The sequence below is a fragment of the Homalodisca vitripennis genome, chromosome 6 (genome assembly GCF_021130785.1).
Source record: "Homalodisca vitripennis isolate AUS2020 chromosome 6, UT_GWSS_2.1, whole genome shotgun sequence".
Classification (NCBI taxonomy): Eukaryota; Metazoa; Arthropoda; class Insecta; order Hemiptera; family Cicadellidae; genus Homalodisca; species Homalodisca vitripennis.
The window spans coordinates 110,434,977-110,460,268 of record NC_060212.1 but is presented as its reverse complement, the minus strand read 5'-3'; the positions used below and the strand labels follow the sequence as shown (position 1 = coordinate 110,460,268).

General features: G+C 36.8%; 1 protein-coding gene across 1 annotated transcript; it reads right to left on the bottom strand.

The window, feature by feature from the left end:
- Positions 1-860: 860 nt before the first annotated feature.
- LOC124364722 (basic proline-rich protein-like) lies at positions 861-23,591 on the bottom strand. The gene is made up of 6 exons (XM_046820417.1): positions 23,322-23,591; positions 14,555-14,631; positions 12,789-12,870; positions 11,839-12,001; positions 2,853-2,962; positions 861-1,752 (listed from the first exon to the last, which is right to left on the bottom strand). Exons 1-6 carry the CDS (start codon positions 23,379-23,381, stop codon positions 1,000-1,002), a joined length of 1,245 nt encoding a protein of 414 aa, XP_046676373.1. The 5' UTR covers positions 23,382-23,591; the 3' UTR covers positions 861-999.
- Positions 23,592-25,292: the final 1,701 nt, after the last annotated feature.

Genomic DNA, 25,292 nt, shown 5'->3' with positions numbered 1-25,292 from the left:
CTTAAACTAGCCATACTAAAAACAAACAAGGAAAGTGAAGGCATAACATATGCAGCACAGACATAACCTGTCTGGCAACACGAGAGACAGCAGCTGACTGCGTACTACTATAGATGCATCGGTTACCATCGGTAAATGCTACCACAAGTAGTGTTACCAATTTGAGCATAGTCATGAGCTACCCAAAACTAGCCCTGCGAGCCATCAGTGGCTTTGCGATCGATTGTTTGGCAACCACTGCTCTAGGCTACCATGTCGTTTTCTTTCAATATGTTTAGCAATTTTTGTGGCTAAACCTGTTTATTATCTCTTTATTACTTGTAAACATTCCTATTCTTGTGTATTTTACTGAAATTTGATCTTTTAAGACACTAGTGAAAAAAACGTGCAATAAAATTTCTGACTTGAAAGAGCAGAATAACATTTATGAAATTGGAATATTGTTCTTCTTCCTACCATATAAACACTTAAACTGTCAACTACAAATAAAGTGTACTCATACTTTCTTTCTTTTGTTGTTGACAAAGAGTTTAATTATCTTGAAATATTTCATATATGTTCTACTTTTTTTTGTATGAAAAAGACTTCTAATCTGGAAAAATTTGTGCGCTCTTTTACCCTAACCAATCTATTTAATAATACAAACTTGATTTTTCTCTTATTACGAGAAAAACTAAATTAAAAATAAGTTAACATGGTGATTATTAAAATAAAGAAACACTGCTTTGCACATAGCATTTATTTAAAATCTAAATACACTATGGTATACAAAACTTGTATATACGTATAATTAATTGTAATGATCAAAATAAAGTAAAAAGTAATTAAAACCTGATGATACCCATTCATTACTACACGAATGATCTAACAGTTATACACATACGATCAACAGCCACAAAGACATTCACAGCTCTAGAAGCAGTCAGGGATAAAATTCGTTGAATTGTAAGATGGATCAAGCACACATGCTTCAATAAGTTAACAGCTGAAGAGTCAGTTTTACTGAGGATTAGGCTGGTAGTTGTAGGCGGGGTACTGGCCCTGCTGGGTGGGAGGGGCCCCAGGGCCCGGAGGACCCGTAGGTCGGGGGTACTGTGAGGGATAGCCTCCTGGAGCCCCCTGACCTGGAGGGTAACCTTGTCCTCCATATCCCTGCTGAGGATAGCCTTGTGGGTACGGCTGCTGACCAGCTGGGTACGTCTGAGTGGAAGGGTAACCCTGGGTGGGTTGAGGGGGTTGGGGAGGGGTGCTACTAGTGGTTGAAGTAGGGTAACTGCTAGGGGGGTAAGTCTGTGTGGCGGCCGAGGGAGCAATCGTCGTCTGAGGATAAGAGCTCTGAGGGTTGGGTGAGGCAGCGTTTGAGGGACCGTAGTTGCTCGGCTGGTTGGGAAACCCTGTCTGGGGAGGAGGTGCGGAGGACTGAGTGGTCGGGGGAGGATAACCTTGCTGACTTGGAGCCTGGGGGTAGTTGTTAGGGTAGCTGTTACTGCTGGTGTTGCTGTAGTTAGCTGGAGCACTCTGCACCGGAGGCTGGCCACTTGGACCGTAGCCAGACTGGTAGCCCGCCGGTCCATACGTGCCAGGCTGAGCGTTGGAGGGAGGGTAGCCAGAGGGAGGAGGATTGCTGTATCCTTGAGGACCCTGCTGGGGGTAGTTGTTCGGGGGATTGGTATTGGAAGGTCCGTAACCTTGAGGGGGTGGCTGGGGGGGAGGCCCTCCATAGTTTGATGGCTGTCCTGAACTTGGATAACCCTGTGACAAATTTTCAATACAGTTAAAAATAAAGGGAGTTAAATTCAAATATCTCTGGATTAAACAATGCTTAAAAACAGTTATATTATTTTCCTATTCAAATTAACCAATACATATAACGAAACTTGATTAAATTTTAAATATTTATGTTTCTGATGTTAATAATAATAGTATCAGAACAATAAACAAAATTGTTATTTCAGTCATCAAATAATCCTAACCATTTATAGTTATATTTTCCAAATGTACTTTAAACTGCCAGATCAACATAAAGGAACCATCAAGTTTCAATAACGAAGATGAACTCAAAGACACTGTCACTGGATGGCTAAAGGCGCAAGCGACAGAATTTTTTGAAGAAGGCATTTCTAAGTTAGTTAATAGATATTAGTGCTTACATTTTAATGACAATTATATAGAAAAATAGAGGAAAGATGTAGTATTCACTGTATATAAATACATTATTTCATTGGGTGTATTTTTAATAACTAAATGGCGGTTACTTCTCACAAGGCGTTTCAAATATACTCCAAAACTTTTCAAATACAATCTCATTTTCTAACTTAATGTACATAACAAATATTAGAATATGTAAATCAATATTTCTTTAAACACAGGAAGTAAGAAACATGCATTATCTATTATTTTTATTTTCAGTGATAAATTTAAGATATTTTCCATCTCTCAATTTGTGCTAAAAAGTAAATTATACTATCTTTTGAGACCTAAAGTTAAATTTTTCATTGTTACATATTTAAAAAAACTCCTTTTCTAACATTTCAAATATAAAACATTATAGAGGACTGGTAACTTAACTCTGCTTTCTTCATAACAAACTTTCAAAGTGTATATATGATTGTATTCAAGTGACAAAAATATTTCATATCAACCTTTGAAACAATTTTTTCATGGCACCAAAAACTGCCAACCATTAACCAGTTTTACCACTACCAGTTGGAGGGTTAAAAAAACCATCCATGAAACCAGATCTCTAAAGCTGCTTATTATTTACAGAATTATGCGACCACTTACAGTCAAAATATTAATTACTTATCTACGGTAAACGTATACAACTAAAATGTTCACTGTTACAACATTACCTGTGGAGGGACCTGGTTGGGTGCCGGATACTGGGGGTTGGTGTAGCCTTGTTGTGGGTTCTGCTGTGGAGGGTAACGATACGGCTGTGGTCCACTGGCAGTCGTTGGTCCTAGAGCATACCAACATATTATGACCAAATGTACAGTATGCAGAGAACTAAATTTTACATCATATTATTTTCTTCTGATGATGTTTTTTATAAGTCTGAAGGAAACTTGCAACTCCTTCCCATTCCTATACACTTAGCATAAGATTGGTGCTGTAAGAAACTGAAGTTAGAGATTACAAAAGAAATGGAGACTTTGTCTTTTCATTTAAAAATGATTATACAGCATTTATTTAAAAAATAGAACATATCGGAAAATTTATTTAGCAACATTTAATTATAGTCTTATACTTTTATATAATAAAAAATAAATAATAAATTCTTTATTTGCTAAATACTCTAGCAATACCAACCAATACAATAAACAATGGGCGTTTTGGGTTCATTATTTTTTTACTTACTTCTTTCACAACTGAAAAATTTGTGTTTATGTTATACACTTACAAGATGGCATTATGCCGAAAAATTTGTTGTGTTTGGATTAAAAACTGTGGTGGTTGTATAAATAAAAAATAAAATTGAGTGTTTTTAATTTATGAACTAGTGATTCTCACAAATCATTCCATATCTCTGATTAGAGTATTACTTTTATATATCTTAATTAAATGTATCTTAAAATCAATAAATAATTTTATTGAAACATTGAAATGAGTACCATTTTTCCATTTACCATTGACTTGGAGAAACTAAATAGTACAGAATTAGGAAGTCCCAAACAAACTGGTGAGAATGTTTCAAAACAAGATTTTGAAAAGCCTCCACATACAAATATGTAATCCCAAACTGGTAAAAAGTTGTCGCTGCTACCATTTGTGGCCAAACAAAAATAATATAATAAGAAATGTAGGAATGGTATAGGCCAGCCATTCACTAGACATTCAACGGACTATAAAAAAAAGTAAAGTAAAGAGGTCTTATTTTACCAGGTGAAGTTAGGCCCCTCACCACCAACTGTGCTTGGAAAATGACTTCTAATATCTTTTACAAAGCCATCATGCTGTATATCTCCAGCTGCTCTGGTTATAGGAATGGTAGCCTATATGTTGTAAAGCCTTACAATAATTCAGTGACGCCCTAGTCACGATCAGATAATTAATACTTGTCCTGACAGTTCACAACTTATAACAACTTATTTGTGAATTATTTGTGAATAAACAAGTTATTCTTCCTTTACGTTTTAATGAAAAATTAAATGGTATATGTTAGAGATGTAGCCTCTAAAAGTGTTTTATAAATATGTATAACACAATATGAATAAAGTCCTACTGTAAGACTCAAGCCCTCTCACTTGGTTGTCTCCACTCAATGTCAATCCCTAGTCATAGATCAGATAGTTAAAAGTAGTCCTGACAGATACATCTCAAAGCCCTCTTACTTGGTTGTCTCCACTTTACATGAATCCCTAGTCATAGATCAGATAGTTAAAAGTTGTCCTGACAGATACATCTCAAGCCCTCTCACTTGGTTGTCTCCACTCAATGTGACTCCCTAGTCATAGATCAGATAGTTAAAAGTTGTCTTGTCAGATACATCTCAAGCCCTCTCACTTGGTTGTTTCCACTCTACGTGAATCCCTAGTCATAGATCAGATAGTTAAAAGTTGTCTTGTCAGATACATCTCAAGCCCTCTCACTTGGTTGTTTCCACTCGACGTGAATCCCTAGTCATAGATCAGATAGTTCAAAGTTGTCTTGTCAGATACATCTCAAGCCCTCTCACTTGGTTGTTTCCACTCGACGTGAATCCCTAGTCATAGATTTGATAGTTCAAAGTTGTCTTGTCAGATACATCTCAAGCCCTCTAATTTGGTTGTCTCCACTCAATGTGACTCCCTAGTCATAGATCAGATAGTTAAAATTTGTCTTGTCAGATACATCTCAAGCCCTCTCACTTGGTTGTCTCCACTCGACGTGAATCCCTAGTCATAGAACAGATAGTTCAAAGTTGTCTTGTCAGATACATCTCAAACCCTCTCACTTGGTTGTTTCCACTCGACGTGAATCCCTAGTCATAGATCAGATAGTTCAAAGTTGTCTTGTCAGATACATCTCAAAGCTCTCTCACTTGGTTGTTTCCACTCAACGTGACTGCCTAGTCATAGATCAGATAGTTCAAAGTTGTCTTGTCAGATACATCTCAAGCCCTCTCACTTGGTTGTTTCCACTCGACGTGAATCCCTAGTCATAGATTTGATAGTTCAAAGTTGTCTTGTCAGATACATCTCAAACCCTCTCATTTGGTTGTCTCCACTCAATGTGACTCCCTAGTCATAGATCAGATAGTTAAAATTTGTCTTGTCAGATACATCTCAAGCCCTCTCACTTGGTTGTCTCCACTCGACGTGAATCCCTAGTCATAGAACAGATAGTTCAAAGTTGTCTTGTCAGATACATCTCAAACCCTCTTACTTGGGTGTTTCCACTCGACATGAATCCCTAGTCATAGATTAGATAGTTCAAAGTTGTCTTGTCAGATACATCTCAAGCCCTCTCACTTGGTTGTTTCCACTCGACGTGAATCCCTAGTCATAGATCAGATAGTTCAAAGTTGTCTTGTCAGATACATCTCAAGCTCTCTCACTTGGTTGTTTCCACTCGTAGTGAATCCCTAGTCAAAGATCAGATAGTTGAAAGTTGTCTTGTCAGATACATCTCAAAGCTCTCTCACTTGGTTGTTTCCACTCAACGTGACTGCCTAGTCATAGATCAGATATATAGTTTTCCTGTCAGTTCTAGCAGTTCTTACTGTAAGTCCTAGCTCTGTTATTTGGTGTTTCCACTCAATCCGAAAAAGGTTGTAAATTGTTAATACTGGATAGCTAAAACTATAACTAGCACAGCTATCATCTCACTCTGTGATGTACTTGAGTCACTTTCAATTGCTAGCTTTGCACTGTGATATCTTTTAGTTTTGTCATGTTACAAACGGTCTATTCAATATTTGCGTTCTTTGCAAATTAAAACAAAGGAAAAGTTTCTCTATGCACTGATATAACTGAAAGTGTTAATTTGGAATAATATGAGAAGTATTACAAATAAAAACCAGATGAATCAGTGTGGTGCTTATTAACTGAATGTCAGATATGCTTTTGTTCAAAAAGCTTTGCTGCAGCTGTTATCTTATTAAGAACAAAATATGAAATATCTTGTATATCTTGCAATTTTTATTATTACATATTCAAAATAAATTACACAAATAATTAAAAAAATTTTAATCTTATTAATGTGCCAGTCAACAAGATTATGTTTCTCGTCATTGTCAAAATGAAAAATGCTAAGTACAGTACAACCCCGATAAGTCGGCTCTGTTAACCCGGAATTCCGGCTAACCCGGACAGATTTTCAATTAAAAAATAAAAAATCAGACAAACATTTCAATAATAAAAACGTAATATTTTTTAGTGGTATAGTATCCGTGAATCGATGTTGCATCAGTATTTGATGGGACTGTACGTCAGTGAGTGTGTGACTCATGGCACACGGCGGCCGGATTCTCGGAAACAATAACTGACGTGTATTTTCCCAAATCCTCTCCCACGCTACCGCCACGCCTGGCCCCTCAGTACCGTTCCTACCTCGCTCCGCTCGCTTGTGCCCGTGTTGTGTGTCTATTGTACTGTATTGTTTGCCTCTGTTCTGCAATCGTACCTCAGATAGGGTGCTTCATTTGTGTTGTGCATTTGTTTTTATCTACGCAATGGCAACAAAACGTAAAAATGTTGTAGTGACAATGGAAAAGAGACTACAGGCATTAGGTAGGATTGATAAAGGCGAATCTTTAAAAACAATTGCAGCATCTTATGGTGTCGGTACATCTACACAGTATCGGATTGGAAAAAAAATAAGACAAAAATCGAAGAATTTTGTTTCAAGATGAAAAACAAAAGACAGTTTGGGCAATCGGTGTAAAGCTAAGAAAGCTAAAAACGAGTTTCTTGACGACGCTTTGTATTTTTGGTTTTGTGCGGAAAGGGAACGTGGTTTGCCAGTGTCTGGGCCTATCATTCAAGAAAAGGCAATCAAGCTGAATAAACAGTTGCCTGATTGTGAACCAAATTTTACTGCGAGTCAAGGATGGTTGGATAGGTGGAAAAAACGGCATGGTATTTGCAAACTATCTATCACAGGAGAAAGTCTATCTGGGGACAACAGCACTGCTGATGACTATAAAAACAAGTTTTTGGATTTTGTTGAAGAAGAAAATTTAACGGCAGATCAAATACTTAATGCCGATGAGACGGGTCTGTTTTACAGAATGTTGCCGAGCAAAACTTTGGCCTCAAAAACTAAAAAAGACGCGAAGGGATATAAAAAAGCAAAGACCTATTGACAATAATGGCCTGCAGCAATGCTTCGGGGAAGCATAAATTTCCTCTACTCTTAATAGGAAAAGCGAAAAATCCGCGATCACTGAAAAACGTAAATTGGGATTCTCTACCAGTTGTCTACAAGTCTCAAAGAAGTGCATGGATGGACAGCAACACTTTTAAAAACTGGTTTTTTGATTGTTTTGTGCCAGGTGTGACGAAATATTTAAAAGATTGTGGGTTGCCAATTAAAGCTGTCCTACTAATTGATAATGCTCCATCACATCCGTCTGCAGATGTGCTGGTCAGTGGGGACATTACCGTCAAGTTTTTGCCACCTAATGTAACAGCGTTATTGCAGCCCATGGACCAGGGGGTTCTCGAGAAAATCAAGAAGGTTTACAGAAGACAGATTGACAATGAAGGAGAACATGGTGTAGTTGAGATTCTCAAAACATTTAATGTGAAAACTGTAATGTACATGATTGCAGAATCTTGGAAACAAGTCACTAGAATCAGCTTAATTAAATCTTGGAAAAACCGTGGAAGGCTGTATGCGACTTGCCTGAAAATATAATTCAACCAGTGGGGAACTGTAATATGGAAAATGACTCTCCAGAAGATGTCCAGCCCCAAGAACTTTTGCATATGTTCCAAAATATTGATGGCTGCTCTGAAGTCGATGAAAATGACATTACTCTGTGGTTAGGGGCAGACAATAACGGAGGCTATGAGCCACTTACTGACGAGGAAGTGATCGCGTCGTTTTTACCTGATGCTAATGAATCAGATGCAGAGGAGGCAGACGGGGACATTGAAAATTCAGTGATGGATGAGTCATGAAGATGCAGTGACCAAACTAAACGAACTAATGGTTTATTTCGAGCGGCAGGCAGAAACATCGCCGGCTGAATTGCTCATGTTGAAGAGACTGCGGGATCGCACAGTACGCAAGCAGCAGACAACAATGGCACAACCAAAGCTGACTGAGTTTTTTACCAGGAAATGAACAGTTATAAATGTACTGTAAGGATTAATAATAATTAAATGTGGATATGTTTGATGTTTTTACAATTTTAATGGAGTTTATCTGTAAGTATACCATATTTTATTAATTTTTACCTAATTCTCCGGCTAACCCGGATTTTCATTAACCCGGATCGGCCGCGGTCCCGATTAATCCGACTTATCGAGGTTCCACTGTATTTTGATTATTCTTTATATTATATGTTTTTCTGAAAAAAAAAAAAAAAAAAAAACAATATGATATTTAATCGTATTTTTATTTTTTAAATATAATTTTGTAAAATACCATGTGATATGCTTGAAATGGGCCTGCACTTTATAGTGATATGCAGTAGATAGCACTTGGAGAGCTAAGAATATCTTTTTAGTGTACCTGATGTTTTACTGGACCAGTACAAATCAGACTGGATCCTACTGTGAGATTGCTGTCTTAACTAAATAATGTACAAGTCTTGTCTTAACTAATTAATGTACAAGTATTAACACGTTAGCTGCCACGTCGGGCCAAATGGACCGACGCTCTACGTCTTTAAGAGATTTGCACGTCGGGTAAAGTGGCCCGACAGCATAACAATGACGGTAACCCGCCATTTTGATTACCTTCGTGCCTGTGCTGCACCCTGACGACTCTAACTGAAACTGATTGAACTATGAAGAGTTCTGCTATTAATAGAACGTTGTTTGTTGTGTTTATTTTCGTTATTAGTGATATGAATGAGATTGCTATATTGGACATTTTCCGTCGGGCCACATTGCCCGACGGGTATTTTTATAAGTGTTAGAATATAAATAATAAGGTTTTAGCCTTATTATTGCTACAGGAAGAATAAAATATATGATTTGTTATTTTACAGTAAAAAGAGATTTATTTCACAAGTTTCACAAAAAGTAAATGTAGTAAATAAAAAGTTGTATCTTATTTATTTTCATATTTTTTGCTTTCCTTACTATTCTAATAATTCAATCTTTATAAGTAAAGAAAAATAAGTAAATACAAAATTACCCTATACAAAAGATGAATGAAGATATACTATTTGTGTATAATTTTGAAGCATTTTTCACACAAAAATGGTTTTTTCTGGACATTCACTGCAAAAACGTAGTTACTTGTGTCAAATTTCTTGCTACCTTACGTCCTTTTTCCTCTGATACATTTTTGTAGCACAACTTGCACACCTTTCTTTGTCGGCGTTTTTGTACTCCTCCACCAACAAAATCAGATGACGTCAGGTAGTGGTGCCCTGTAGTGGTCACATTTTGGAATGCGTGGCTCTTCCTGCACGTTCATCAAGGAACAGGCCAATTCCTCTCTGAACTTAGTGATAGAGACTAAGTTTTGTTTATATTTTTATTATGAGATGTAGTGTGGTTAAGAAAATTATTGTAGGCCAACCAAACTATTTACCACTGCAGTTCCAAGAAGAAGTTCTTCAGCTAGTTTGTTGGAACCAACGCATTGTCTTCTGTACTGCAGTGTTGTATGATGACATTTGATCGGATACGTCCTATCCCAACCTTCGCCTTATTGTAGTCAACGATGACTAATGGCTTCATTACATTTGGCCCTCCAACTTTTTTTTGGTCAAGGACAACGTACTCTGGCCTATGGAATGTGGAAAGCATGTGTACCTCCCTTTTGTCTTTCCACTTGGTAACAACTACACCATCTTTATTTTCGGAACAAACCATTTCACCTTTACAAAGTTTTTGTTTTAAAAAGGTTTTTTGGTAGGCCTTTACGACTTTTTTCTCAACGGTACCAGCAAGATGTGTTTTGTTTGACAACAAAGCATCAGCCAATTCTACTGATGTATAGTAGTTGTCCGTATATAATTTGTGGCCTTTATTTAAAAAGTTTGTCATGAGTTCCAGTACCACTTTAGTCGCAACAGATCTGTCTTTTTGTCACTTCAACAGTACCTTTCCCCATGTATACTTTTACTTGCATAAGTATAACCCGTTTTATCACACAGCTTGAATATTTTTTATCCCATACTTGTGGGCCTTTCCGGGAATATACTGCCGGAAACCTAGTCTACCCACGAAACGGCACCATAGTTTCATCAATAACTAAATCTTGCTCTGCTACTTTCAAAGTGAAGAATAAATTGTTTAGTGCTAGAAGCAGAGGTTTTATTTTACCAATTCGCCCATCTCTTTTGAGGTTTTCATTACTGTTAAAATGCCAGAAACGTAAGAGTAACTGAAACCTGTTTCTACTCATTATTTTTTTTGGGCAACTGAGAATTTATACAAAGGATTTTTTGACCAATAATCACTGATTCTTGGAAGTCCTACTAAACCCATATATAAAAGAAGGCCAATAAAATTGTTTCATTTCCCCATGATTGGTATTTTTTCCAGTCTTTTAGCCTACTCTTACGACTTAGTCGCAGCTTTGAAATTACTTCATTTGCATTATGATTAGTTTCAACAACCATAAGTTCAACTACTTCATCTGTCAAGTAATGACGAAAAAAATCTATTGGTTTTTCTGTTGTTCGGTAAACAAAAATTAAATTTGTTGTCTGAGTGAACTGAAACGTTTTTCTGCTTACCCTCAAACATTTCCCAGCCCAAATCATTGTCCTTGGCGTTTGTAGAAATCAAGGAAGTACCTGTGATATCTGTAACTGTTCCATTAGCATCAGTAGAATTAAGTTCCACGTTTGATTCTTGATTGTCATCAGAGTAATATTCTGAATCAGTACCAGGAATAAAGTCTAGGTCGCTATCAGTGTCATCCGGTATATCACTAACCACCATTGACTCCACACTGTCATCATCACTTATTTCGGCAAACAAATCACCCGGGGAAGACGGATTCTCAATCATACGTTCGATTTCATCCGTAAGAAGATTATCGCCACTTATCTTTACCGATCAGTAGTTATACACGCACACAACTATCGAAACATTACTTATAAAAAAACACAATGTAGGATTCCAGTAACAAAACGCGTCAATTGGCACTCAGCTAGGAGGAAAAGGCGAGTTAGAAGTAAGCTGATGCAATTGCAGACAGAGAACTAAAGCGCGGGGAATTATTCAGGCTGCACATCAACAAAACGAAATATCCCTGAATCAGGCGTCGGGCGTATAGGCCCGACGGCAAATGATTTATGTAATATATCGCCTTGTAAAAAGCTCTGTCGGGCCAATGTGCACGACGCTTTATAAACGTAATAAATCATAAAATCATGTTTTTATTAGTAACCAAAGAAGAGAAAAATAACAAAAGGTTACAACAATTTATCTTTTAAAAATTTGGCGCTTTAGCGCTAAAACGTATTTTTCGGGGTTGGCAGCTAACGTGTTAACAACTAAATATTTCGCTAAAGCATTAACTCTAAGCCATAGGTATGTTTTCAATCCATGGGATCTGAAGGTGTTAAGGAGTAAACTGGTTTAATTAATAACATATCTAATTTCTGTATAGAGGCTTAAAGGGTTAAAATTTACATCAATAGATGACAAACTACCATTAAATATTCTTGTTCTTCTCTTGGACAAATTGTTAACCGAAGAAAACTAAAACTTAACCTACTCTGAGGAGGCATGGCCTGAGGTCGGTAGCTGGGCTGTGGAGGGAAGTTGCCAGGTCCAGATGGGGGCTGTGACGGTGGGGCTTCAGGTGTGGGAGCTCCAGGACCCCCTGGCCCGGGCATCATGTTGTGCTGGGGATGGGAGCCGGGCATACCTTGTGGAGGCTGGAAACAATGATATGACAAATTATGTTAAGAGTAATTAACATAACGAGTTGGTTTAATTTTATCTATTATTTTACATGATTATTACTATAAAGAAATGAATTTTTTTTAAGTACGTGGCATGGTTTTTAAGTACCATTGTGAAATTCTGCTGCTGTAGCACCAGAGTCAGAGTCCACCTGATTGCACACTGCGTACCTTCATAAGCTAGCAAACCACAAACTCAATTACAGCAAAAATCAATCGTTTTTACATGTGCTGTTCAATTGAGAATCGCACAGACTGTTATTTTGTTTTTGCACTAAATTCGTCAAAGCAGCTGACATTTACTATCACAATTGAGAAGTTTATGGACTGTCATTGAGCGATTGAATGGCATTCAAATGGGTAAGAGCTTTAAAAGATGGCCATCATTGCTTTGATGCTGGCAAAATAAGGTAGCAGACAAAATCTGTGTGTATTCTATCCACTGTGAAATTGAAAAGAGTTTCTGATAAACCAGGCTTAATTCTCATACTATTTCAATGCTGGTGAGAGAGACTATAAAACGTAATCTAGTTTCCTTTATAATTTATTTAGTAAATTTTTGTGTTTCATAAGAAATGGGGAAAAATTGGCAAAGAATATTCGGTAGTATTGCATTTGCTTATAAGATGGAATAAAGTTTAAATTTATTTCTTTTCATAATCATTTTATCTCAAAGGCTACATTCATATATTATTCTATTCACAGTTTATGTCATTTAAATTCAACATGTGAATATGATAAAAAGATATACAACACTTACAGGAAGAAGTGCCTGGATGTTTTGATTTGCATCAGCAATAGAAGCCAGGTACACCAGATTTCTGTGTAAAACTTGTTGGTACCTAAAATGAGAAGGCTCAGATTATTATATTGTATTAATGCATTCTCAGTTACAGGGTAACCGTCAGTGGCGTAACTACCTTGGGTGGCACCCGGTGCGGAAATTGGTGGTGTCACCCCATCCAAAGTAAAAAAAAATAAATTTTATATGATAAAGGTCATGGATAATTTATTATTTATAATATTGAAGAAATAGCAAAACAATAATAACTAAGACAGAGAAGGAATTGTTATACAATTAAAATTTCTTCTTTCTACCTTTGACAGATGCAAACTCATCAATAACTGCATCGAAATTTATATTTTGTATTGCCTCGTGTTCGATGGCTGATATACCAAGATTGTTAAGCCGCGATTGGGTCATCATTGCCCGCAAATAGTTTTTTATTAATGTTTTATTTTGTGCTAGCGATTTTTTTTTTTACATTGTTCTTAAAGTTGAGAGACCGGGTAGGTGTGACCTCAAAAAAGGTGACACCCGATGCGCCCCCCCCCCCCCGCCGCACCCCCATTGCTACGCCACTGGTGACCGTACAAACTCTTTCTTTATATTACCTGTTTTTCCAGTAAAAGTTCCAATTTTCAAACCAAATGTAATACTGTATTTAAATCATATGTAGAGTGCAACAGTGACAGTTTTCCGTCACAAGCTGTATTTGCAGAAAAAGCCACTAAGCTGTGGTGGCCCAAAACATTTCATTGCTTGCAGTATAGGTGAGAAATTCAGTGATACTATACATTTGCATCTAAAATGTTAGTTTTCTAATTATATGGTGAATATTTTATTCATTTCTTACTTAGTATTAAGGCAAAGAAGTTACAGGCTTGGAAATAAATAACATTTTTATGAAACTACAAATTCTTGGATTTTCTAAGGACAAAATGTTTGTACCTTATAGTTAAAATTACATATTCTCTAGTTTATGTTGTTTAAAATTATTCACTTCACTCTTTGTTTGGCTTCATCATATACATTTTATAAACATTTAAGTTTAAACAAATTCTTAAAAATCATTGTTTTATTCTGGCAATGTTATGTACCAATTCAAAATTTGTATAATAAGGGCAGTCAAAGCGTGATCTGGGTTTGGACTTTGCAAGCTCGAGTTAATTTTTTTTCTAAAAGAGCAAGCAGCGCAAAGCGCTGTGCAGCGGGCAAGCATCGCGTGATCTGAGTTTTGAATAGGCAAGCTAGGGTCTTTTTAGCGTGTGACAAGAACCATCTCACGCCATGTCAATAACTTCACTAATTATTCCTTGTCCATGTGGGTTTGTTTGTTTACGTCTGGCGGTCAATCGAAGCCGTCCTAATTTTATAGATCATGTGATCCGCCCGGCCAATCGGAAACTTTCCTGTTTGTCACGTGACTACTGTCAACTCATTAAAACGACCATGGTCCGCCATTGTTTTTAGTTTCATAGTCGAAAATCTTGTTATTTATGTGTTTTGTATTGCCAACATTGTACTGCCGAAAAACTAGTTTTTAAATGTTAGCGATAATCGGGACTATTTTTTCCGTGAAATTACGTTAACCTGTGTTAGTATGCAAAAAATTACGGCGATTGGAGCGGTAGTCGCTGATCTTAAGATTTACCGATATTTTTCTTGTATCATTATGGTAACTGAACTGTACCAGTTCTAAATTTGTACAACAAGTGTAATTGTAAGCTCCAAAATCTACTTACTGCATGCATTCTTGTACTTTCCCCTTGCTCTGATATTCTTGAATAGTTTGTATAAGTTGACTGTTTTCATCCAGCATCTGAAATATTTCAACAATATAAATAAATGTCTTACACAGATTTGTTTTACATGTTAAAAGAATTGTGAAGATAACATAACAAATGTCTGAAAAACAGACATTTGAATTGTTCAGTGATAAAAAAAATTATTATTATATTTATGAGTGTTTAAACAATGAAGTATGACAGTATGATATAAACCAACCAAAAATGGTTTCTCTGCTTGTTTTCTTTCATGCAGAACTGGTATCATGAATTTAAAAAATCATAACTTGTTATATTAATACCACACCAAAAATACATACTGCTAGATTAAGTAGCCCTCAAATTTATTTATTTATTTATTTATTTATTTATTAAACGGACAAACCATTTTACAATAAATTACACAATAGCTGATACAAGCGATAAGGCAATAAAAATACAAAAAAAGAATAAGTGTATAAATCGAGAGAAATGCGTATACAATAACATTATGAAGCTTATAAACAACAAGATGTAAACAAAAAATATAAACTATTGAAACATAAACAATGAAACTGCAAGATGTGTTCTGCAAATACAGCAATTAACAACAAAAATCAGATACTAACAACAACAATACATATATATATAATAATAAATACCAACAATAATAAAACTATATAAAAGTGCAATAACAGGAATAAATAAAAATATAAATAAATATATAAAAAGCAATGAGAACTAATATTAACAGCTAATAAACTATGTAATTTAGCAATAACAAGAATATTAAATATATTAGTATTTATAATAAGTAATTAATATGTAGCTAGGAAATAATTATTATAATAAAATTGCAAAACACGACACTCCGTAGAGGCGCTTCCAATCACTCTTGAGCTGCGATAAGTGTGAGGTTCCTTCCTCCTGAACAGCTCACTGCCAGCTGTTGTAGTATAATCAGTAGCTTAATTGGTGAGAACTTCCACTCCCCGCGCGATGGTCCGCGCCTGTACAACCCCCAGCAGAAAAAGAAGAGAGAAGGCCTGCGCGAACCTGGTGAAGTCCATTCGAAGAACAGGTCACACCCAGACGCAACCCGATTTCCCAGGCGAATAATAAACCTTGCGAAAGGACTGTTGAAGTCGAAGTTGGTTGAGTGGTATCTTCGACCCAGCAGATCTCGAGATCTTTGTGTTTGCCGGAACTCTGAGGTCGATTTCAGCTAGGAGATCTGGACAGTTCATTGCGACCATTCACTATCTTCCAGAGAAGGACAACATCAGCCACGTCACGTCGCCAGGGGCAAGAGGTGACAAGTTCAGATTGCTGGAGAGTTCCTCCACAGCACACATCAAGATAGGCAAAACCCAGCCGGACACCTCAAGCCGAAGCAGAAAAAAAACGCCTTTGTAGAGCCTCCAGTCTCGTCCTAATGCCAACAGTGTAAGGCGACCCACACGGGACTTGCATATTCCACAAGCTGTTCTCACAAGCTGTCACAAGAACAATACAGAGAGCGAAGAGCAGAAGGATTGTCGATGCCTCTGGAGAATCTTGCTATGAAACCAAGCATCTTGTTTGCTTTGCTACTGATGTGGTCTATATGTCCAGAAAATCCCATGTCGCTGGCAAATATAACGCCTAGGTCTTTTATACATGGGACCGTGGAATGGATGTACCAGAAATGGTTATACGTATATGACTGGAGATTTGATGCGGTGATAAGTTATACAAGAGCACTTACTGGGATTTACAGACGTTAATTCCTGACACCCAGACACAAAACCAAGAGAATTCCGAAGAGCTATTTTTGAATTTCTTGAGAGAGTCTTCTGGTGTAGACACAGCGATGAAAGAAAATCTTCAGGTCGTCAGCAAATTGTAAGGCCTTTACAGTTAATTTGTCTAGTAGTCATTGACAAAGACATTGAAGAGGCAAGGTCCCAGCAAAGAACCTTGTGGAACTCCTGAAGAAGGTGAGAACTGAGTGGAAGTGGCGGAACCAATCCTCACGACCAGAGAACGTTTTTTTGAAGATAACTAGAAATCCATGACAAAAAGAGGTTCAGCCACTCCGTAACCCAGCAACTTAGACACAAGAATTGTGTGTGGTCGACCTTGTCGAAGGCTTTTGCCATATCGATGTAGGCTGTATCAACTTGTAGTTCTTGCGAAAAGCAGACAAAACATATTCTTGAAAGAGCAGGAGGTTGGAGACAGTAGACTTGCCCTTCATAAAAACCATGTTGGGAAGGATGGATTATTTTGGATAGAAAAGGATTCAGTCTATCTACCACGATACTTTTCAAATAACAACTTTGCCAATTGCCGGCAGAATAGTGATTGGACGGTAGTCCGTATGTCGCTGGGATCATTTGTTTATGTAAAGTGAAAGGAAATGATGAAGCCCAACTTTAAAGAGCTAGGGAAGATTCCTTTGTTGTTAAGTGATTCATTGAACAACACTTGTGAGGGGTTCAGCTAAGAGAGATCGGCAGTGATGAAGCATAGATGGCGGTATATTGTCAATTTCCAGCTCCCTTTGTATGTGTCCAGATTCTTAAGCTTGCTGAGAACTTCTTCTGTTGAGGTTGTTATGACACAAAGAGAATCGAAGACAGCATAGCTAAAGCTAGGTGAAACTCGTAACGAGGGAGAGAGAGACTGAGTTGAAATAACTGGAGAACAGCTGGCAAATGCTTGTTGTGTCACTGGCCACTTCATCATCTAAATGCAGACCTAGAATGCATATCAGGAGTATTTCTTTGAGCTTTAACTAGTCCCCAGAAAGCTCGTGGATTAGAAGATATGTTTTGATTGAACATGGACAAATATCGAATGTGGCATTTCACGAGACAGCGACCTACAAGTATCTCTCAGCCTCGAGAACTCATAATAATGGGCAAGAATTGAAACTTCTCCTTGAAACGTGCGTGTGCGCAGCTTCTTTTTTCCGATAATGCATTTTTTTAGGTCATTATTAAACCACCTAGGGAAGGCGTGGAGATACAACAATATTCTTCAACGGACTTGCATTTTTGACGATTTTCTCTAAGGAACTTTCCAGAATGTCGAACTTTTTCATCAACTGAGATCGGCTGGTGAATAAATCCCATATCTGCCTCCTGTAGGGCTGTAAAAGCAGCTGGGAGGTCACATTTCCCCAAGTTGTAGCCGCTGTAGCTGTTGTCACAAGTAGAGGGCATATAGCACTCAAGAGTAGGGACAGAGGAGATGATGAATTTCAGGTTTAATCAACCAATCATTAGCCCTGCTAACTTGCACCTCGCTATCAAGAATGAAAGACCAAGTCCAGTGTTACTCCTCTATGGTTCTGAACATGATTTATCTGGAAGAGAGAGTGCAGGGAAGACATTCACGGAGGTATTCGCTGCAATGTTGAGGGAGGCCAGATACACAGGTAAATTGACATCGAAGTGAGGCAAGTTGAAGTCTCTCCGAAATGAGTGTCTCCTTCTTTGGAAATTTGCCAATTCGACTGTCTCAGTAACCACATCACAGAATTCACGGTAAACAGAAAGAGGACTTGAAGGGGGGATGTAGACACAGGCCAGAAGAAGATCAAAACCAAATCCTAATTTCACAAGGGCAAAGACGCTTTCGATTTTGAATTTCCAGAGTATAGTCGCTTAGACAAAACAGCTTACGACGAACTGCAAGTAGGGTTCCTTCCACCAGAACTTTTGTGACTTGTACGCAGCAGCACCCTATCACATCTATGAACAATGAAGTCAGTATCACCAACAACTTCGGAGTCGGGATATCAGGAGAGATGAGATTTGTTTCACATAGTAATAACAACATCAAGGCATGCAGATAAACTATTTTTTTAACTCAATAAGCTTCACGAACGAAGACCATTTTACATTTTGGCAGTAAAACATTCAGAGAAGCATGCTGCTGTTTACCGTTGGAATTTATTCGTTTTTTGTCACAATAGAAGGCGTTCCATTCTTATATCTAATCGTTAGGGAAGTATCACCAGCATCCTGTTTGGACTTTAAGGTGCACGAAGAGTCTCCAGATGTCCTTTTCTCTCGAGGAGTGCGGTCCATGAGAGATTGATATTCACGCATGCTATTAGGAACATCATTTTCCCTGAAGTTTTTGAAAATGTGAATAGCAGTGCCTTCAGACGGCATACAAAGCATGAGAGGACGATTTGTCCCTTTTTTTTCCCCAATCTAAAATGACGAACATCTGAATACTGAACATTAGATTTCAAATGAACAAGAAAATCCTGGACAAAAAACGGCATCCGCAGTTCAGTTGAGGTTGGTGTTTGACTCGGGGATGTTATGTACAATAACATTTTTTTGGCACGTCGATTACGATCGTTGCATTCGGATAAAACATCTTCAAAAAAGCTGATCACAACCCGCTACCTGTTTATCCTTGATAGTGCTTATTTCAGATTCAACATAGGCCAAGCGAGGCTCAAGTTCCCAGTAATTTGGGAGGTCACCAATTCCAGGTCTTTTTTTATAAGTTGTAGTCCTTCTGAGAGTTCTGTTTTAGTGGCAAGGGAAGACAACTTAGAGAGAATGTATCCAGCTTGGCATCTATTGGGCTTGCCAGTGTCTTTTTACAGTCAGTTCTATGACAATACCATTTTGTATTGTTGTCGTTGCTAAATCGTTGGTATTCAGATTTAGACATTTTTACACATTCTCTGTGAAACCATCTCTCACACTCGGCATCACAGCACAAGCCTTCTTCTGTATCTAAGACTTCTTTTACGCAAACAGGACAGGAAGTAGACATAATACAAAGAATGTACTGTATTTTTATATCTCAAAACTATACTTTGTGAAATGCAACAACGAGAAAGCAAACAGCTCACAAATCAGTAGCTACTCAGTTCACCACTGAAAGTGTGCTTTTTATATCACCTAAATTGAATAATGTTGAAATAATGACTGGCAACACTAAAGCCAATAATTTCAAAACATGAGTAAATTATGTATCATAAATGGAAAAGTAAGTTGATATTTGTCACGTTGACTGACGAACTATGTTATAAAGCGGTGAGAAGCAACAAGGAATGAGAATGAGATAATACACTCGTCAAAACAACCATAACTAAGCGAAGCGAATTAAAATATACAGGCTACATGCATAAAATAACCTGCCAGGCTCTTGGGATTCAGTTGATTGAATTTTAAGTGTCTATGACTTGTTGAGTGATGATGACAGCTGGAAACCGTTTTGCACTCTCAACGGTAAGTGAAATAGGGTTGAAAAATTAATTAAATTATGCCAAAGATTAAACAATAGAATTTTAAGAACTAATAGGTAGATGCACTCACTCTGGTTCAATTGATGATATAAATATAGTCTAAATACACCTGAGCACCAATAACAAAGTATAAAACAGTAAAATAACTTGCACTAGTAAAATACGTTAGATTCAAACTACTATCCAAGGACCAAAAAAAAAAGAAAAAAAAAAAAAACTTTCTCAATGAGTTAAACTGGATAATGTTTACATTAGCCGTATGTTACCTATAACAAAATAAAATCACTTTTATGAATTGCTTAAAATAGTATATTTTCATTTCCAGAAAGAAGTTTTAGGTAGTAGCGATCAATATATTGCAAAATAATTAATGATATTCATGATTTATTAAGTTTTTTACACGGTACATAATTGCCTTTTCATTACAATTCAATTTATATTTCTGATCAGCCCCTCTAGAATTTGATATTTTACTAATAGGTAATATCTCGAGGGATGTTTTTCTTTCCTTGACATCAGCGCGAGGCAGCGCCCTGCCGAAGCCCGCGGTGATGGCCGGAGGCACTCATCTCAACTCGATAACAACTAATTAATTTGTAGCTCGAAATTAAAGAAAAACATTGTTCATTTGGATCAAAATTCTGCTCATTTTAGTATTATTTATCATTTACGTTTGCAAAGATGGCGCCGCATCCGATGACGTCATCACGAGGTTGAATCATGGTCACGAAAGGTCATGTGATGCCCGATGTGGATGTAGAACATGGAAATATTGCTTCGCGCTTGAAAAGTTGTTCCATTTTTTATATTCTAGAACTTCGTTGTTTCTCATTTCCACTCCGTCAAACCTTATATAGTTTTGTTCTGTAGGACGATTCCAATAAGTTAATAACGCGAAACTCGTATTTTGCCGCTCCGGCCGTTAATGTGACAATTACCATTAAATTCATATTTTAATTAAAAACATACGGCTTTTATTGAGGACTATAGATAATTTTATACCGATTGATAGTCTAGGATTTGAGACGCGAATATTAGGCATCGATGATTACATTCTTCGATATAAAAAACCAGATCCGCTTATCCGTACTCTACCGCATACATTTAAGATTACTATGATATAACATTTTTTGGTACTTTGGGATTATACCGACCACACCAGTATGAAGAACACAAAAATATAAATTTATAGAAATAGACATGATAGAACGGAAAAAACAACTCTTTAATTGCAAAATTAACAAACTTACAAGCATTTCCAAGTATTGTGATCGGTATTTTTGTCGCTGTTATCTTATCTTTCTCGAGAATCCCGATTACGGCAGGCCGTGCGACATCACATGATTTGCACTGTACATAATTGCCATTCCATTACAATTCAATTTATATTTCTGATCAGCCCCTCTAGAATTTGATATTTTACTGATAGGTACTATCTCGAGGGATGTTTTTCTTTCCTTGACATCAGCGCGGGGCAGCACCGGAGGTGCTGCCGAAGCCCACGCTGGTGGCCGGAGGCACTCGCATTTTGGGTGGCGGAATGTGATCAAGAATAAAAACAAGTGTTGAGTGTTTTTTCAATAAAGAGTTTAGTTTTAGTTTGGTAATGTTTGTTTTTGTTGAATTTTTGTGTTTGGAGAAATGTAGAGGTAAAACACGGAAGTATAACAAAGCGACGAACCAGCTGAACGGGCGGTGAGACTCTGCAATCACGTTATTTACTAGACCGCTCGACTTTGACCTCTGTCCGAGGATGGGGAGGGGTTTGCGATAAGACAATTCCTGTTTTATATTGACGAAATATTGTTCTACGCTAATCTAGTAATCAGTAGAAGCAAAATGTCAAATAACGATTCATGTCTGGGTGTGGTCGGTATAATCCCAAAGTACCCATTTTTTGTATTTGAATTTAAAGTACCTACCTAATATTGCATACTGACCTACAGTACCAAAAACCATTGAATTTTAGACCAAGTTGCTAGGTTTTTGTAAATGTTGTGGTTAGGCTATATAGGCTAGGCTACATCTTGTATAGGGTACGGTCCAATAAGCGGACCCGGTTTTTTTTATATCGAAGAATATTTAATCATCGATACCTAATATTCGCATATCGAATCATAGACTATCAATCGATATAAAAGTAATAACAATCATATGTTTAAATTAAAATGTGAATTTAATGATAACAAATAATAAATGAACATAACCAAAATCAGGGAAACTCATAACTTTAACTAAATGAAACTTTTTACTAAAGTTGTGTCCACCATTACCTTCATTTTTTGCATCTGAAGACGACCATGTTAGCTCCTCTGACAGTTACATTTGTTACCTTTCCACAAATATCACATAATGATTCTTAGGTACTAACCCAACATCCTGAAGCCATAAAAAACATATTTTATCGTCAAAGCAATTTCGTGAAGCTTCCTAAGATTGACGGCCATTTTAATACACAATGTTACGTAAAATTTAAAATATTACCTTAATGAAACAGTGTTTACAGCTGTTCATATAGATTATTTGGTATCAATTTACAATATCGTGACCATGGAAAGGTATGTTCCACCATTTTTTTTCCTTACATTTTTCCTGAAAACAATAGTGAAGAAAAAATTCGTCGGCAACTGACAAAGGAGTTACGATTTTTTGAAATCCTCTGAAAACTCTGTTTTTGACAGTACCTCTGGCAATATTACTGAAATGATACGTTAACCTGTCAACGATGCCTGCACTGCTTGCTTTTAGAAAAAAAAATTAACTCGAGCTTGCAAAAGTCGAATCCCAGATCACGTGATGCTGATCCTTAACCCTCCAAGTGTTGTTCGACAAAATTTTGTCGGTTATTTTCCATCTTTAATGCAATAATGCCCGAAAGGCATCAATATAATACAATGATATACTTTCCCCCCAGTTTATATGCACCTGTGATAATAATACTTGGCTATAAATGCCCAATCCATGAAAAAAAGTGTTTCATGGTCAGGTATTGTTCATATAGATTATTTAAGTTGTTAAAAATAATTCATCAGTATCGATTGATTATATCGATGGTTATGATTAAGTAATATCGTTTGCCAATTTCGATATAAAAAACCGGGTCCGCTTATTGGACCCTACCCCTTGTATATTTTTACACAATGTATATCTTTTAATTTGATGATATATTCTTCCTCTTTTAATTATTTTAGTTTTTCCAAAAAAATTGGTACATGGCAAGGGGAACTCAATATTTGTGATTTAATGATAAAATTGTTCCTATTATTTTTTTGCCAGTTCAATGTCCAAACTGAAGTAAAAATAAATATATACAATAAGCATAAAACATATATTTTTTAAGTTATAACATTTAGAACACTCTTGCAAATCTGCCAAAATGAGCTTGCCAGTACAAAAGTTACTGTACGACCAGTTAGAGGGTTAAGATAATACTAGGTATTCACTTACGCCTGTATACCGGTAATCTAAAACACAATAACTCACCTTTTGTATTTGGACTGTTGTAAGAGGCTGCCTGCCCCTTTGAACGAAAGCAACAGACATAACTTGGAAGCTATTTACTACAATTCGATAAGAAAATAAAATTCTGAGTTTACACTTTCCAAAATACACTGCACAGAGTTTTGACAACAATCAGTTAATCGAAGTTTGCACTGAAACCGATCAATTCAATAATAAACTCACAACTCAGTTGATCACGGATTTGGTTAGATATCCAAATTTTTCCTTGTCGGTGTCAATGAACGTCAGTCCAAACGATCAAAAAATAACTCATACGGGTTAGAGTCAGGGGAGGGTGGAAAGGTTTAACAACCGATGTTCTGCAGCGCGCTTACTCCTTGTGGCAGACTGTAATTCACATCTACATGATGGTTAAATATCGACATAAATAAATGTAAATGACAGACAAGATTTAAACAAAGATGAGTATTTTTACGTATTTAAATTTTCTTTAACTCTATAAAGATAAATCTAAATAATATAAAATGGTTGTCTACATTAATGTTCTTTGTACCATATCTAACAGATAGGTTTGGGAGATTTTCGTCTGTGGAAATACAAACTGATCTCATTGTAACGTGCTTAACAATACTTTTTTTATAGAGTTTACGTATTTCAATGCTGTGATTGTACTGTTCATTTTGTATAAAGGCCGCTTCATACTGGCGAAGCGAAGCTTGAGCGACGTCTATCGAAAGTGCACTAATTTTTGTAATGTACTAAAATATCCATGTTTCAGTGTATTAAAACTTAGTTAGTGTATTTTTTTAATATGGTATTGACATGACAAGTTTTTTTTATTTTTTTTAATTCCAGAGACTAGTTCTATATAGAGGAAAACAAGTCGAGAAACAATGTGTGATTGGTTATATAATACTGCCGTAAAGATTGCTTCTGTTGGATTGATGAATTGTTTGGAGAACAGGAATTTTTGTGGGGATGGTGTAGTTGTTGTAATTGGCGAATGCGAAATTTGGAAGAGGAAGTTTCTGGGGGGATATAGAAGGTGTTTGGTTTTGAGAATTATGAAAATTGAAACGGGTGTAGAAACGTAAAAACGTGGAGAACGTTACAGACTATAACCAGAAAATAAAAGTGATACAGCCACACCCAATACCTTTAATAATAGTAAAACGTGTCGTGTAGAAAAATAATTAAAATTAATCAATAAGTTATTTGATAATAATTACTTTAAAAGACATTCGGTGGACCAGTTGGGGTCTCTAGCTCCTAACAAACCTAAAGAGAATTTATGAATAAGAAATTTCATGGAATGTGCCAAAGAAGTCATTTACCAATAGAGGTTGTTTTTTTTTTTCGAGCAAAAGAGAATACTCGGACCAGACGCACAGATCAGGGAGAGTTCCAGGGAGGGGGCTCCAGAATTCACACTGACAGAATAGTCCACGTTCACGGAAGAACTTACGCTTTAGCACGCACACAACGCGGCACATAAAGGGTGAATAAGGGATAAGAAACTAGGTAAAATAATAAAGGAGAATGATGGTGAGCAAAAGAGGGTGAGTTGGGATAATTAGCAGAGAAGTGACTAAGTGCAGAAGGCACACAGACACAGTAGTAATGTAGAGGAAAGGTAGATCGTGTAGAAACTGGCAGCGACCATATCGGTAAGAGAGATGCAGACCCACTGGCTAAGCCGATCAGTGCGGGCACAGAGTGGTTCGACCGTGATATTTTTGGAATTGGTATTTTAGGGCTGATCTCGCTCGCACATTGATTTAATTTGTTTAATTAAATAAGAATATTATTAAATGTACTTAAAACTAAAAGTACCGGCCCCTTGAAGCACACAAGCTTCAACGTTATAAAAACAAAAGATACGTATTGAAAAAAGTAAGAATTAACCTAGAAATTAAACTAGGGGCGTATGTGAGTTTTATTTAATTTAAGGGGAGTGGGGACACCTTAACTACATAGTGGTGAAGGTGACAA